This window comes from Pararge aegeria, chromosome 5 (assembly GCF_905163445.1).
Source record: "Pararge aegeria chromosome 5, ilParAegt1.1, whole genome shotgun sequence".
Lineage (NCBI taxonomy): Eukaryota > Metazoa > Arthropoda > Insecta > Lepidoptera > Nymphalidae > Pararge > Pararge aegeria.
In genome coordinates, this window is record NC_053184.1 from 5,731,052 (window position 1) to 5,747,868 (window position 16,817).

The 16,817-nt window shown below is 34.3% G+C and overlaps 3 protein-coding genes across 4 annotated transcripts in view; 2 read left to right on the top strand and 1 right to left on the bottom strand.

Annotated features, from left to right (window-relative positions):
* Positions 1-6,042: 6,042 nt before the first annotated feature.
* Positions 6,043-14,053, top strand: LOC120623914 (lysosomal acid glucosylceramidase). Its single transcript, XM_039890207.1, has 12 exons — positions 6,043-6,070; positions 6,290-6,423; positions 7,019-7,130; positions 7,272-7,413; positions 8,015-8,171; positions 8,291-8,451; positions 9,939-10,062; positions 10,146-10,259; positions 10,492-10,636; positions 11,347-11,426; positions 11,868-12,148; positions 13,921-14,053. Exons 1-12 carry the CDS (start codon positions 6,043-6,045, stop codon positions 14,045-14,047), a joined length of 1,605 nt encoding a protein of 534 aa, XP_039746141.1. The 3' UTR covers positions 14,048-14,053.
* Positions 14,054-14,260: 207 nt separating this feature from the next.
* On the bottom strand, positions 14,261-15,374 carry LOC120623780 (mitochondrial inner membrane protease subunit 1). The gene is made up of 2 exons (XM_039890013.1): positions 15,037-15,374; positions 14,261-14,712 (listed from the first exon to the last, which is right to left on the bottom strand). Exons 1-2 carry the CDS (start codon positions 15,142-15,144, stop codon positions 14,359-14,361), a joined length of 462 nt encoding a protein of 153 aa, XP_039745947.1. The 5' UTR covers positions 15,145-15,374; the 3' UTR covers positions 14,261-14,358.
* Positions 15,375-15,672: 298 nt separating this feature from the next.
* Positions 15,673-16,817, top strand: part of LOC120623839 (zinc/cadmium resistance protein) — a 36,894-nt gene continuing 35,749 nt past the window's right edge. For both annotated transcript variants that reach the window (XM_039890103.1, XM_039890105.1), the window contains exon 1: positions 15,673-16,130. The gene's annotated coding sequence lies outside the window, so the exon portion shown is untranslated. The remainder of the gene's footprint in view (positions 16,131-16,817) is intronic.

Consider the following 16,817-nt stretch of genomic DNA (forward strand, 5'->3'; position numbering starts at 1 on the left):
GCCCGTTACTATTTTAGACTGCATCATAACTTACCACCAGGTGACATAGCAGGCAAGGGCTAACTTGTAGCGGAATAAAAAAAATTCTATAATGTCCAAGAGTTTATAATTTTGCTAAATAAAACTGGAATACAAAAACAAAGCTTAAAATTAACTTTGTACATTGGCTCAAAAACCAACTAAATAACTCATTGAATGATAGACAAGATGTTTGTTATATAACCTGATCCTTACGCGAAGTGGCTTTCCATAGAAGTAATGTATTTATTGAATATTACTTTCTGAAAAACGAGTAGGTATTTTTAGAATATTTATATTAACAATTGACTATAGTAGGAGTTTATGAAAATTGTTTTATTTATTGGTTGGATAATTTGCAAAAAATCATCACAAGTTAGACCCTATGTAAGGGCTAAAGCTCTTTGATAATATTATATTTTAAGCACCTTCTTCCCAAAAAGGTCTACAAAATTAATTTTTACTATATGTTTTCAAGTAGTGAGTTCTTTTACAAAATATTTCCAGTTGAAAAAAGGACTATTTCTAGACCTACCAACATTATTTTGTTGTGATGTATGTGTTTAACCAAATCAGCAACGTTAAAGTTACAAATTACCAATTTTTGATCACTTCGCGTAGAGCTAGTTATATCATCTTCTTTCAGGGGCCGTTTCAATCTGTCAAAGTACAAAAGACGTTCACTCGTCTCTCCGAACGGCCTGCCGATTTTATACATTAGTTTACGTGGCAATGATTTGATCTCTCTTTTAGTCAAATATTTTTAGGGTCCTCCCGTCGGCGCACTCAAGCTCACTAAGATAAACATCGGTGACTGAACCTCCATTGATAAAGCTACATTTTATTTGAGTACTCAATTTTTAATACTTAAATAATATTCATCCGAATCAGGACTATGTCCATATTTACACGTAGTCTTTGCTATATGACTGCAAATCTTTCTTTATATATATATTCTATCGTGCTTTATAACTGAAGCCATCAATATTTTTCCGTTTCCTCTAAAAACAAAGAAGCTTTACAAGACTTTTTTCTAAAATACTCCTTCGTCTTTTTAAAGATTTACAGAATTCAAGCAAGATTTGCATTCATATACCTGACAACCTGACATAAACATGACTAAAGTCGCCTTGTCTATGGAGGTTTTATTTGTGCATTAAATAGCGTTTAGTTTCAAGACATGCGGTAGGAAAATATAATCTTAGTTAATTATAAGAGATTTTTGTATTTATTTCATAGATTTATATTAGATAATTTGTAAAGTGATTAGCTGTAAGCGTTTTCTTTTTGTTTAAAATATGGCGATGGTCTTTAAAAAATTGTAGGTGAAGTTGTCAAGCACTTAGTACTTAAGATCAACTTAATTTTTGGTTGCTTTTATAGCTTTTCCTTTGTCTTCAGAGTCAATTAAATATTTCTGTGGTTTCTGTAAAAATAGTGTCCGGTTAGAATCATTCAATTATCGTGGAGAAAACGGGTTCGTATATGTTCTAGCATTCTTGAAGATACTTTTCAACCCGTAAAAGCATCTGAGAACCGTTCTCGCGGGATTTAGTAACAAACAGCCTGTTTTGTATTAAATTATCTGAACAAATATATCCTGTATCCTCCTACATACGTAGAATACTATTTTGCCCGAGAAAACAAACTAACCACGCAGTTATGGGTCTCAGCCTTAGTTATTCCTAAAGGAGACTTCTTTAAATAGCTTAAGAATGTTTTGGTCACGAAACTTCTCTTACAGGAAACACAGATTTGTTATTTTGGTACGAGAGATTGTGTGAGACAATCGATAGAGATCTGGCCTGTGAATATAGTAATAGTGAATATGTACTCAAATGAGATTAACTCGGCTCTTTTGGTATTTAGTTAACCTAAAAAATGGCGACGTTCAGTAGGTAATGTCCTTAGATGATATTGTGTAAATAGTTAATTTTTTAGTGCATTTCTTTCGGTTGTAGTTCTAAGTGATTTCTGCTTCTAAAAGTCTTTCATATCGACAATCTGCCATATCAATATGAAAATAAAATAATAGTCAATGGCGTTGCGGAAAATCATTTGCAAGCATTTCTTTCCCATCCTGTACTTTCATCGGAAACACTATTTTTTTCAAACATCCTTTTTCAAAGTCATTCGTTATTCGCAAATGATTAGCTTCAAGGCCATCTGACGCGTGTACAGTATTTTAAAGATAAAACTACGTTAAAGATTTGTATGAAAATTTAATTATATTGTCTTCTTAAAATTGTGTGTTTATTATTTTGTAATATCCTCCCTCATCTGACCTATCTTATTTAAGTAACTCTACACTTACATTCTTAATCAATAACATGAAAACTTAAATTTTTTGTATGTTTGTTGAAATGGATAAACTCAGAAACTACTATACCTACAGATTATAGAAAATATAAATGGGTAAGCCACATTAACGCATTTGATGCCAAAAATAATAAAGAAAATTAGAAATTCATTACTAGGCACATAAGGAATATAAACTTTAAAAAAACATTTTACTTTCACTAGCTTATACAGGTTAATCCTAGTAATATTATAAATGTGAAAGTGTGGATGTTTGTTACTCGATCACGTAACAAATAAACGTTTAAATTTGTTACAGAGATAGATTATAGTCTGGATTAGCACATAGGCTTTTATCCCAGGATATAAGAGAGTACCTACCCGCGGGAATTTACCACGGAAACATTAATCCACGCGAACGAAGACGCGGGTATCAGATAGTATTAGAATAAATTCCAAGTACTGGACCAATTGACGACTGAAATAAATTGCGGACGGAGTAAATGACTTTTTTGTTACGGTTAGCTTCCATAGGGGCGACATAGTCACGTTTTGGCAAAACCCGTTTAAATAAATAAGATTTAAAAAAAAAACAATCAGTTATGACTGAAGACCGTTGAAATAGTATTATCAGTTGATTATTATTCAATTAGTTAATAATTATCGAACTCAATTAATTAATTGCTGATCATGGATCAAGATTATTTAAAGTTATCAATATCGCACAATCACACATTCTAGATACATTGAGTAAATATTATTAGAATAAATGGCACGTTAGTGCTATTTATAATAATATAGTATTTGTAAGACAACATATAAGTCTTTATAAACAAAAAGTGGATAAAAACAGTCGACTTACAAGAAATGGTCATATATTAGTGGTATCTGCATATCGTCTGCGAAAGAAACAGGGGTCATTTGTGGGATTGAATTATACGCTTTTATAATTTATTTATTTATTTATTTATTTATTTATAAAGGACAACCAACAGTAGATACATTAAAACAATCTTTTTTTTTTTTTGGAATGAGTCACATAGTAAATGTTCAACTATTTACAGGTTATCACAGCATGCATTAAAATGTAAAAAACTCATTCTTATAAATTATTTATTAATTAAATTAAATTAAATTATAAATTATAAATTATAAATTAAATTATAATAATATAAATTAAATATAATTAATAATATGATTCCTATGGTAATTTTGGACCTACCAATGTATAAATTTAAAGAATATGTTAAAACACATTTATTACAGCCGGGTTACTATACAATTGATGAATTTCTTAATAAGAAATTCAAGCATCCTGCTCCGCTTTCATCTCTCACAAGATAGAAAAATGAATGTTAAAATGTAAATTGTTTATGTTGGAAAAGAGCAACTGCTGAGTTTCTTGCCGGCTTCTTCTCGGTAGAATCTGTCTTCCGAACCGGTGGTAGAGTCACTACAAACAGACAGACTTGACGTTTCAAAAGCGCTTATATTAGGCCTACTTGAAATAAATGAATTTTGAATTTTTAAGCGCTTCTTAAATGTCAGTCTGTCGTTAAGGGTTTGACAAGGAAACTACAGAGAGAGAGAGAGCAATAGAAAATCATAGGTAGGTAAATAACTAAGAATATCAAAAGGCTGTACGGTACCTGCAAATATTTTTAAGTATTTTAGAAAAAAAATTGACACAGAAGTATCGTCGATATACAATAAAGTTACCATTATCATCTAGCGACTCAATACTGGGCACAGACATATTGAAGGAGGTTCGTTGCGTTGATGTATCAGTTTACTAGTGGGCACATGCCCTACTCTCTTAGGAGGAAAGGATTCTGGAGGTTTCTATTCATTTCACTAGGTACTTCAATGAGATACGTTCGAGGTTCGTTGCGTTGATGTATCAGTTTACTAGTGGGCATATGGCCTAGTCTCTTAGGAGGAAAGGATTCTGGAGGTTTCTTTTCACCTTACTAGGTACTTCAATGCGATGCGCACTGTCACATGTTAGTCCGATGACTTAACATGGTCTCCGACGCATAGAACGGATAGTAATTGTAAGCTCCGGGTTGGCACACCTAACATTTTTTGGCTCATCAGAAAATAAAAGACAGAATCTCCTGATCCGTATCTTACACTCATGCTAAACACTCGACCCCCAAGGTTGAAGGTAGTCACCAGCAAGTAAACGTTATTCAACAAGTTATTTATCCAACTAAGGTTTGCCGCCAACTGTTGACACTCACAGAAATAATTCTACTGCTAAAGTAACAAGGAACTACAAAACGTCTACGACAAGGAAATCCTTTCTAATTTGTGCAAGTTGCTACATTTTATAGACAAGGAATTACTAAGTAGCGTGAAATCAATTTCCACACCCTAACTACAAGTAGTCAAATACTCTGGAAAAAATAAATCTGTTTTGAGACCCAAAAAATACAAAATAAAACAAAAAACAACTTTTGCAAATCGACAAGTCAACGACCCTGTAAAGGAGAAAGTAGGGTAAGCACATTACTTTTATATTCATATCACTTATTTTTATTGATTGAAAAGCTAATAATTAGTCCAACCAAAACATGAATGCATATAAAAATATAACTTGCTTAGTTAATTGAAATTAATTTGAACAAATTTTGTTAACTGAGTGGCTGATTTTTGAACACAGAACCTACTTCTTTAAAATAGTTAGCAGTTTTAGCTCTCAGAACTACTTAGTTCTCAATTTAAACTCATCATCTTATGCAAAATCTCTCACTATGTTCAAAAATGAGAACGTACAAAGTATTCTATTCACATATACTTATATATATTTTGACGGCCGGTTGGCGCAGTTTGCAGCGACTCTGCTTTCTGAGCCCAAGGCCGTGGGTTCGATTCTCACTACTGGAAAATGTTTGTGTGATGAACATGAATGTTTTTAAGTGTCTGGGTGTTTATATGTATATTCAAAGTATTTATGTACATAATTCATATAATATTCATCAGGCACCCATAACACAAGCTAAGATTACTTTAGGGCTAGATGGCGATGTGTGTATTATCGTAGTATATTTATTTATTATTAGTTATTTATTTATATACCACCACAATGGTACAAAAATTATACAATACAATACGAAAGTAGTTAATACAGACATGATGGTATTTTAAATCAAATTTAATTAGCTGAAGTAAAGTGGTATTAAAACATCCAGATATTAAATAACAATCAATAAGATAGAAGATAAAAGTGCAAATTCCTTCAGCACTGGATGATGATAACGATAGGTAATTATTTATTACAGATTTAATATCAAACGTAAGTCCACGGAAGTGATTTGTATTTAAAATAAATTAATATTTATGCTAACTAACTAAAAAATACCGCTAACTTTTTCATAATTTTAATTTCCAGATGCTACGCCATAAAAACGTACGATTGTTGTTAGTGGTAGCTGTTTTGCAATTATCATTTTTATTTGGCAAATGCGGTAAGTCACTCAGTTTATTATTATTCAAAACATTAAATTTACTTTAAATTCAAATAATAAATTTCCTCTCTTCTTTCTCTTAATATAATTCGATTCAGAGCTTAGACCCAATCACTCATTTGGCTTTAACAAGCCAGCAAACCCCGCTACGGTAGGTATTATCGCGGATACTCCAGGCTGGCTCTTATAACTTCACCAACAAAAACCATACAGGTTTTGTCCCAATCCGGAATTGAAACCAAGGATATGCTCCTAGATGCTACCCATCAACAATTCAAGTACAAGTTAGAACAAATACTTTATTTTCAAAAGTTATGATTTATAAATAAATAAATTCAGATATAAGCGCAACCTCAAAATAATATGGAATATCAAATCACAAGGCATAACGCAAAGGCCCGTCTCATAAGTGACAAGGATTCGATGAAAAGATATATATATATATATATATATATATATATATATATATATATATATATATATGTTGATATACATATTTTCAGATTTGCCATGTAATGCCCGTGATTTGGGCATACCAGGACGGTCGACAGTTTGCGTGTGCAATGCAACCTACTGTGACACAGTCACTCGAAATGCCCCTGAACCCGGTACTTACGTCACATATACAACCACCCGAGTAAGTAATTAATTAAGCACGATTATATGCTGATGATACGAACGAATAATAAAATAGCAGAAATATAATGTTATCCTTGGGACTAAAGTACACGATACTCTACGAAAACAAAGTTCCTTAATTAATTTTAGTTAAGTTAATTGCTTCTTTCTACCTTTTTTTGTTAAAGAAAATAACGAGTAGGTACCTACTAATTAATTATAGGAAAATTATGGAACATAAAAAAAGGTTAAGGTCGCCACTTCCTTGTGCCTTTTGCTTCGATTACTAATGTACTAGATTGTGAAGTTCTGAACAAAATCTAAAAGAGAAGAGAGTCTGTTCCGAACAGATTCAAATTTTAACGTAACTAGTAAATCAGCACATAAGAAGGAAGCAGAAAAATTCACAGAATATCGTTGATTGTGGGAATCTATGGGTTTATGGGCATTAAAAACTAGATGTAATGTGCTCCACAAACTAATTTTGCATTAAAATCTCGACCAGACTTGACAGTGAACCTTATATTTTTAACCTTGATTTTTATAATGAAATAAAGGTAGGTAGGTATATATGTTTACTCATACACATTAAAACCGTTAATGTACAATTTCAGTCCGGTAAACGTTTTGAGAAGAGTGGCGGCGTTATAGAATCGGATCCAGATACGAAAGAAGACAGCAAAAAGCGAATGAATGAAAAGGATGATGTATCAGAAAATATCCACCGTAAGTCCATAACTATCAAATACCTAATTACGCCTATGTAGAGTTTATCTTACGTGTGTCTATTTGAAAGGTATATGGAACCTACTTTTAGTATCCCTGTTTTACCTTCTGCCGGAATATATACGGATGAATTAATTTCAGCGAAAAATTTGAACGAAGCTTCATACAGACTGTTCCCAAGCATCCAATTTCAAACTATTGAAGGCTTCGGAGGATCTGTTACCGATGCCGCTGGTGTGAATTGGCGCAAACTCTCCTTCAATACGCAGAACCATTTCATTGAGTAAGAATCCTTTTACTGTGTCAAATACGTCAACGAGGGGTCCGATTTTAACTCCACCACAATTAAATAAGGATCGCAGAAGCTATTTTCGGTTAGTTGCACAAAGTTGCAGTTAAAATATATGTTGATGGCAATCAAGTCAGGTTCCGCCATGTCAAAGGATTATTTCATTTTTATTATTACTTAAGCGTGTCATAGTTTTAGGGGAAGAGTCCCAAGAGTTATGCCATGAAAATCTATTAGTGAATATAGTGGTTTGCGCAAACACAGGTGCACTCAATATTTCCTCACTCTCATAGTCCGATGGGACGGCAGATCCGACACTACCGGAGAGAGATCAGGCGCATGACCGACACCTTCCAATCTCCGGGAACAATTTCCAATCTCCGGGCTCGTACTTAGAACTTCTTGATAGAAAACCAGAATAGCACTCATTGGCCCGACCTGGAGATCGAACCCAGGGCCAAAGAGGTGGTGCACAATATACTTATTATGTGGTAGCGAAACCTCCTATCCAAGGCTATATATCCACATATCCCAGCAAAAGTAAGTACCTGAGTACTGAATTTGTAATAAACTTTTACCAATTACTTGATTGCAGTTCTTATTTCGGGCCAAAGGGGCTGGAGTACAACTTGATCCGTGTGCCAATAGGCGGTGCTGATTTCTCAACCCATCCGTACACCTACAACGAGTATCCCTGGAACGATGCTGCCCTCTCTAATTTCTCACTGACCATCGAGGATTACTTTTACAAGGTTTGTAAGAAGCAAGAGGACTTCCAGAGTTCCTTTTCTATTTTTTATTTATTATTCCTAACCTATACCTACAGCTTTCTAGCACGCACATATTGAATTGTTATTATTGTTCGTTTCAGTTGCCATTAATTAAAAGGGCTTTAGCAGTAGCCACATCGGAAATAAAGATAACCGCTAGCACATGGTCACCCCCGGTTTGGATGAAAACAAATGGAGCTATTACGGGCTTTGCGCAACTCAAACCAGAGTACTATCAGAGTTTCGCGGATTATCATATACGGTACTTATATAATATAACAAACACTATTCCAACTAATATTATCAATGCGAAAGTGTGTTTGTTTGTTTACTTGTTTGTCCTTCTCTTACGCCTTAACTAAGGCTGTGAAAAGACGGAGTATAACATAAGCTACATTCAAGAAAACAAACCGTTTCCACGGGATTGGTAAATATTTGCAATCAAAGCGAACGAAGAACGTGGGCAGCACCTAGTTAGTTCCTCTTTGTTTATTGAGATAATCCCAAGGACGCCATTTATTCCTCGGAGCGCTATTATCTGCTTAAGTCACCGTTAATAAATTATTTAACCAAATACCAAAGAATTCAATAGCTATTTCGAGTCTCTTTTGAAAAAAGACAGAAGTCTGTACCACACCGCACCGGTATACACCTCACCTAGAAATCACAGCTTTCCCTTGTAAACGAATCACTAACCTGCGTTATCACGCAAATTGATTGAAAAATCATCATTGATTGTACAATTTTTGTTATAAACATGTCTCGTAGGTAATTCATATAATTTCGATAATTATTCCATTTAGTAAGTATTATAAAAAGTTGCAACCGTGAAATAATTTATTAGAACATATTCAAGTATGTGGTCCTTCGAGCCGGACCTACGTAAAATTACTTTTAAGCTTTTAAGATTGGTAACTCAAAACGTGATGTTACAAAATATACTTGCAAAGTTAAGGTTTTAATGTCATTGTGATGCCAAGTTTATTTTAGCTGAGAATAAATAAAAAAATAAATATACTACGACAATACACACATCGCCATCAAGCCCCAAAGTAAGCGTAGCCTGTGTTATGGGTACTACGATGACATAAAGTACTTATAATATACAGATAAACACCCAGACACTGAAAAACATTCATGTTCATCACACAAACATTTTCCAGTCGTGGGAATTGAACCCACGGCCTTTGACTCAGAAAGCAGGGTCGCTGTCATCATCATTATATAAACCTATTACCAGCCCACTACAGGGCACAATTCTCCACCCACATTGAGAAGAGGGGGGTAAAGGCCGTAGTCCACCTCACTTAGGCTCAATGAAGATTGGTGTACTCCACGCGCCTTTGAGTACATTATGAACCGGCCCACTACAGGGCTCGGGTCGCCTTCCAGAATGAGAAGGGTTTAGGCCGTAGTTCACCTAACTGACTGCTGATTGGTGGACTTCACACGCTTTTGAGAACATTATGGGGAACTCTCAGGCTTGCAAGGTTTCCTCACAATGTTTTCCTCCACAGTGATATTTTAAATCATACTTACTATCGATATTTTTTTATGACTGTTTATTTACTAACCCGCAGTTTCAGCTGCGTTAACTAAGACTCGTAGCGTAATGTTACCACTTACACTGTGGGGTTTTAGTATAATTAATAGGACTCCGCCATAACCACTAGTAGCAAAATTTATAGTTATATTAGACACAAGCAATTTGTCTAACTTGTCATTCAACCATCCATAATATGTACTTAGGTTTATAGAGGAATACGAAAAAGCAAACGTGAAGATTTGGGCCCTCACCACAACAAATGAACCAGTTAACGGAATCGTTCCATTTGTGGACTTCAATTCATTAGGATGGTGGCCTTGGGACTTGGTATGTACGACTATTGATTGCAAACACATCATTTTCACATTTTATATTTGAAAATGAAATGATAGATAACCTAAAATTTTTAGGGACACTGGGTAGCGAATAATCTTGGACCTACAGTAAGGAACTCCCGTTATAATAAAACTCTCATATTTGCCGTGGACGACCAAAGATACCTCATTGATGTTTATCTTCAAGGGGTAAGTGTGATGAAAGAAAGACGTATTTTTATTGTAATCCTGTCCTGTATGTGTAACTAATAGTACCTACTAAATATTAATATTAATTATTATCAAGTTTTGAAAACAGACCTATCAACTTGAATTTTTAAACTAAAATGTAACCACAATATTCATGGCGTCCGTGCTGCCATCTCTGGACCAAGGTAGTAGAGATGAGTTACTTATTTATGTTTCTGTTAACTTATTGCAGATGATAAGGGCAGCACCCAAATCGTTTGAGTACATTGATGGAATTGCGATACATTACTATGGAAATTTCATACCAGCCTCTATTCTTACTAGTATTCAAGAAAGATATCCGGGCAAAATACTTCTATCTACCGAGGCCTGTGAAGGTAATTTAATAACTTGTCTAAAGAATTTTTTAGTGTCTCTTATTCACATTCACACAAAGATAAATTAAAAAAAACTAGTGACCCGCCCCGGCTTCGCACGGCTGAAATGTATGTAAGTGTGTGTGTAATTTGAATTTGTTTTTCGGGAGTTTAAATGGCGCGCCGGCCATCCGCCCTGCCCCCGCTTTTTAAATCTCTGATATCCTCTAAAATATTCATTTTAATTATACGCGGTGAAGGACAATTTTTTTTCCACACGTAATGCATTTCGATATTAACTAACTAATGTATTTAATTGGATAAGAAATAATACTGTAATTTTTTTAAAGATAATAATGGTTACTAAGTACAGGTTCCATTGGGGGTAAAGATATACCATAGCGGACTTTTATAGACCTTTTTAAGGCGTACTATACGTCGGTACATTATTTTGATCTATCTTGTAGGGTTCAGCCGGCGTTAATAAGCGCAAAAAAATAGTTTATTTACGCCATCACAAAATAAACCTCTAAAATTATCACTGTTTCTCTAATAAGTATATTATGCAAAAATAATACATATAAATCTTCCTCTTGAAACACTTTATCTATTAAAAGTCTTAAAGATTTAAGCGTACCTTTATTGGGACAGACAGACAGCGGGAAGCAACTTTTTTATACTATGTATTGATAATTAAAATAATTAATTACAAAGTTTTGTTTTCGAAATAGGTCCTATGCCGTGGGATGTTATGAGAGTTAAAATAGGATCTTGGGAAAGAGCAGAAAGATACACCAGGCACATATTAGACGTAAGTGATTTATTGTCATCATCACAACCCCCAGACTATTTGTGCCCGCCACGCTGCTCCAAAGTGGGTTGGCGAGTTTTAAGTATTTTTTTTTACGATATGATATGGACAATAACCGGGAGCGAATGATGACCCCGGGTTGATGACGGGTTGTTACAGGACGTGCTCCCTGTGAAGTGTTGCTGCTTATAGGCAAGGGTTTTCCACTTACCGTCAGATGGACTATCAGCTTGGTCCGAGAATTATATCTATAAAAAATAAATTTGAAAAAAAAACAAATACTTAATCAGGCATCAGGCACATATTTTCGTAATTCCGTTACCGGTTGTTAATTACCATTTATTTTGAAAATGTTGTCCCACATTGATTTTTTGGTAGCACTACTTGTACCTGTACGGTACTGTAGGAACTAATAAAACAATTAATTTTTTTTGTTTTAAGGATTTGAACAATTTTGTAGTCGGTTGGATAGATTGGAACCTATGTCTGGACGACGAGGGCGGACCAAATTGGGCCCACAACTACGTGGACGCTCCGATCTTGGTGTATGGAGACAAGGATGAATTCATTAAGCAACCAATGTTCTATGCGATGGGACACTTTTCAAAGTTTATGCCAAGAGGTTCTAAACGCATACGAGTTCTGAGACGTAGTTTACGACATGTTGATAACCTTGCTGTGTTGACTCCAGAAGGCAATATTGTTGTTTTACTTCACAATAGGTAAGTTTTTAAAACTAGGCTTAGTGCAGCGTTTTTTTTTAAACTAGCTGAGTGATTAGTGGCGCGTTCGGGTCATCTCCAAGAGCCGGTCGGGGGTGGCAACGCCTCCATACCTGGGTCGTATTGTTGTTTTATTTTACCCGGGTTTCGGTATAAGTTGGTAATAGTTGTTTTAGCCTTTTTTATCTAATGTGCTAATGCCCATCATTTACTTTGAGCCTTTTGGTTTGTCGTGTCCGTGTTACTCTCCGCGTTGCTGTCAGTGAAATCGTCGCCAGCGCGCTGAGTTGATGTCAATTCCGATATATAATTTTATATCAATTCTAGTATCATTTTCTAGTTATAGCATCATCTAGGTCAATATCAATAATCTTTAGCTATGGAACAAGGATCCCTTATTTGCCTATGACGTCACGAGTGACGCCATGACTGCCGGCGAGCGTTTTTGTTTAATCGCCAATTATAGTTTTATTAAAAAAAACCCCGCGATTTTTTTTTTAAATATAAACGAAATCTTTAACTTTCGCGATATTTTTTGGATATACTTCCGAACATCATAGAGCAGTTTTTCAAAATTAATTCTCATGGCTATTGGCATCTTTGGTTGCGTGGATCGCTATGCAGCGATGCAAGCTATCGTGGCAAAAGTTCATGTAGATCGGTGAAGAAGCCAAAACATATATAAGAAACGAAGAGACGCACATACTCTCGCAACCAATATTGTCAATCGCAAATTACCGTCTTGGAACTAGCAGTAGCACTGCCAAGGTAGAAGTGGTATAACTTGGCGAGTCAAGTTATCCCATTACTACATTACTGCCCTCATAACAACCGATAGACGTCCACTGCTGGACATAGGTCTTTTATAGGGAGTTCCAAATTCCACGGTTAAAAGTCCACCTCGTTGGGGGTCGACCAACGCAGCGCTTAACAGTTCGGGGCCCTCAATCCAGCACCTTAGGACCCCAACGTCCATCCTTTCTCCGAACTATGTGTCCAACCCATTGCCACTTCAGCTTCGCGACTAGTTGAGCTATGTCGGTAACTCTGGTTTTTCTACGAATCTCCACATTTCTGATTTGATCGCATAGAGATACCGAGCATAGCTCTCTTCATCACCAGCTGAGTAAGTCTGAGCCCTACCTTACTGCCTTATTGTTCATCAATTCTATACTACTGATTTGAATTTACAATTATTCCACTAAGAGCGCAAACTCATAGGTGAGCGGACCTAAGCTTAAAAATTGAGCAGATTGGGTACTTTTTACTTTGAAAACATTGTATGTTATATCTCTTGACATATTGTGAACATAAAAAACTTATACACCACATTCAAGCCTATATAATCATCTATCTATCATCATGTTATCAAAACTAATGCACCTTTTCAATACGTTTTGGTTTAGAGTGTCCTTTAAAAATAGAAAACAAACAATAAATATTTCAACTGTTTTTTTTTTATCATTTATACTTAGTTTGTATGTGTATTGTTTTTATTACTTAAGGTTTTTTTTTGTTATGCATCAAGTTTTGAAAATTTGAATAAGTCCAACTGAAAAGTACTGAAAGGATTGCTTGCATGATAAGATTTGATATGGAAAAATGGTTGATTGTATTATAATACTTTTAGAACCTACTATTTATTATATATCAACGTATACACCAAGCATATTAAATTTATATAGATTTGAAAAATATAATGGCCAGCATATTAAATTTATATAGATTTGAAAAATATATTTATTAGTGTTAACTTTTAATTCTCTTTCCAGACATGATCGCGAAATGAATGTCAGATTATCAGTAACATTAACAGATCACATAAATCTGACTGTGGAACCAGAATCAATAACAACAGTTGAAATCAACCCTCAATCCCTTAATCTCAACACACAATAATAAATATATAAATTTAATAGAAACACTTATTTAGAATAAATTCCTAAAAAAATTACTGTTTAGTATTCAAAAATTAGTTATACCAAAATAAATTTCCATATATTGGAAATTTATTTTGGTTTTAATTTAACAAACAAACAAACTTACACATTTATTATATTACTATGGAAAATGGATGAGATATAATAAAAATTTTCTATGAAAAAAAGGGTTTTTATTTCAACAAACTAAAGAAATCTCCATTTTTTCTGCAAAACAATATAAGGTCTAACTATAATAAAGAAAATATTTACAAACCCACTAAAGTTATTTTATTCAGACAATGAGCTAATTTTATTAAGAGGCCATATTCTACATACAACTCTACTTCGTACTAGACCTTGTGGTACAGGACCATAGACACGAGAGTCAGCAGAATTATTAGTATTATCTCCTTCCAACCAGACATGTCCTTTAGGCACAACTTGGCTCCGACCAGGGAAGTGGCCCCGCACTTTATCACCAGGCAGTCCTGTTATTCTTTTGCAAACATATTGTTTTGGATTCCTCGGACACTTTGCAATTACTATGTCGCCTTTACAAAGCCTTTGGAAACGTGGGGTTATGTGCTCTGTCATAAGGATGTTGTTGGTTTGTAAGGTAGGTTCCATTGAAGGTCCAGAACACTGAAATTTATAAATAAATAGTTTCATTAAAATTAGAAAAAGACCATGGTCTGTAGTAAATGCCTTCAAGGCAAGAGTGAATAGGCATTCACTAGACAAGCGCCGTCAAACTAAGACCTCATCATTGTTTTCCATCAGGCATGATAGTTGCCAAGCAGAAACCTATCATGTATGAAAAAAACGACATGGGCCTGGCAAATGTGAAACTACGAAATTGTTTTGTATAAGTTATATGCGTAAGAGAACGGCTATGTGCCAGAGAAGTATGTCATACACACAGCTAAAAAATCTAACAAAAGATTTGATTTAAGAGGTTAAACTTACCATTACAAAATCTCCAACGAATTCCCAAGTACAGTGAGTTATACAAGCTGTTTGTAGGACGAAACGAAACAGTTCACCACTATTCCCAAAAATATGCCGTAAACTCATCTTTGCTCTTATTAATAGAATTTTAAGCGTAAATAATTAAATTTAAATCCACAGGTTCACCTTTTTTTGGTTAAACCTATTCATTTTTAACGACTACTTATCTCATTATTTTTAAGGCAATAGATCTGCTACATAGTTAACTGATATTATTCGCATTGAAGGGAATTAAAAAAGAGCCAACTACAACTTTAAAAAAACTTAAATCATAAAATTATGCTAATTTATTTTGAAAAATCTGACAAATGACAGGTCTGACAGCAATTGACAAGTTTTAGAACCTTTGCCCAGTGGCACAGATAAGAGTTTCTTTAAACCAAATTGAATTTTTTAGACTTTTATAACTATCATAGAACTAAAGATACCTAGAACCTTGGTTATTACTTAAAAAATTCATGCTCATAACTTGATTAAAGTAAAATATTAAACACTACGATTGACACACACTATTCGGTGAACACTGAACAGTAATTCATAGTCTGTGGCTATTTTAGACGTGCTGTCTACTGTCAACAGTGCTTGACAGTTATTTCGGAAATCAGACGGGTCGCCGATTGAATACCGTAATTATGTTGAGTGGAAATATTTTAAATAAATTTTTAAATATTAGTTAAATATTAATTTACCCTTCTAAAGGACGAAATTCGTTTAGTAGTTGATATAAAATTTTATTACTAACAATTATTGTGAACGTCGTTTAGCCAGCTTTCACGAAACCTTTTCTATTGAATTGTTTTATGGGAAAAATCGTCGAAGCATAGCAGAAGGGATTTGTTTTCAAATCGCGCACGAGGTTTTTGATGTTTACCTTTCTTGGTAACGAAGGTGTTCTATGTTTTCGCTTAGACATTACTTCGAATCGATATTAAAGAAGAAACACATTTTGGATAAATGATAGTGCTTATTTTGTGAATCTCATGACAAACGAAATTGTAATGGGATCAACTTGCTGATAAACGCCGTTCTGTTTCGACTGTTATAAAATTAGGGTAAGTGAACTTATGATTCATGACGCCTTTATCACCAGGTTCTGAACACTATTTGCTTGCCAAGATTAACAAGGCTGTATCGTTTGAGGCTTGTTCTAGCATGATACACGCCATAAATTGCCTATTTGAAGAACGTTTTTATTGTGATTTTCATTATAAACTAGGTATAGAAGTCCCATGAATTATTTTATTGCAACTTCGTTATTTTATGCAAATAATAGTTTATTCACAACTGATAACAGTACAGTGTAAAATAGCTTAGGGACAGTATACATGAGTTTTATTTTATATTGGTAATTAAGAATAATATTATTCCAGATTATGGTATTTGTAACTGTATTTACCGTTTGTGTCTGTCTGTCTATAGTTATAGTAGTACTGAAGAGTTTGTTTTTTGTTTGCTTGAACATTCTAAACTCAAATGATTGAAATTAGTCTGATTTCAAAAATTTGATATCACAATCCCCAACCCCTAGGGGCCATAGTTGTAGTGCATGCAAAAATGCAACAAGTTGGGTTTGGTATGTTGAATAGTGGATGAAAGACCATATGGGAGGCTTCAACAGATGTTGTACATTGGATGAAATCACAAGGATTACAATGATATGGTGTGAGGTTGTACAGATTCTGTGCATCAGCAGTCTTAAAAAACAAACTTCTGAGTTTTAGATGAAGTTTATTATTGTA

What these genes read in the sequence shown, in the direction of transcription:
- LOC120623914 (XM_039890207.1), top strand. Translation starts at nt 6,043, where the DNA reads ATGCTACCCATCAACAATTCAAGTACAA. An exon ending in TGTATCAGAAAATATCCACC is followed by an intron (nt 7,131 to 7,271) that starts GTAAGTCCATAA and finishes AATTAATTTCAG; the next exon opens with CGAAAAATTTGAACGAAGCT. An exon ending in ACACCAGGCACATATTAGAC is followed by an intron (nt 11,427 to 11,867) that starts GTAAGTGATTTA and finishes TTTTGTTTTAAG; the next exon opens with GATTTGAACAATTTTGTAGT.
- LOC120623780 (XM_039890013.1), bottom strand. Translation starts at nt 15,144, where the DNA reads ATGAGTTTACGGCATATTTTTGGGAATAGTGGTGAACTGTTTCGTTTC. An exon ending in TCGTTGGAGATTTTGTAATG is followed by an intron (nt 14,713 to 15,036) that starts GTAAGTTTAACC and finishes TATAAATTTCAG; the next exon opens with TGTTCTGGACCTTCAATGGA.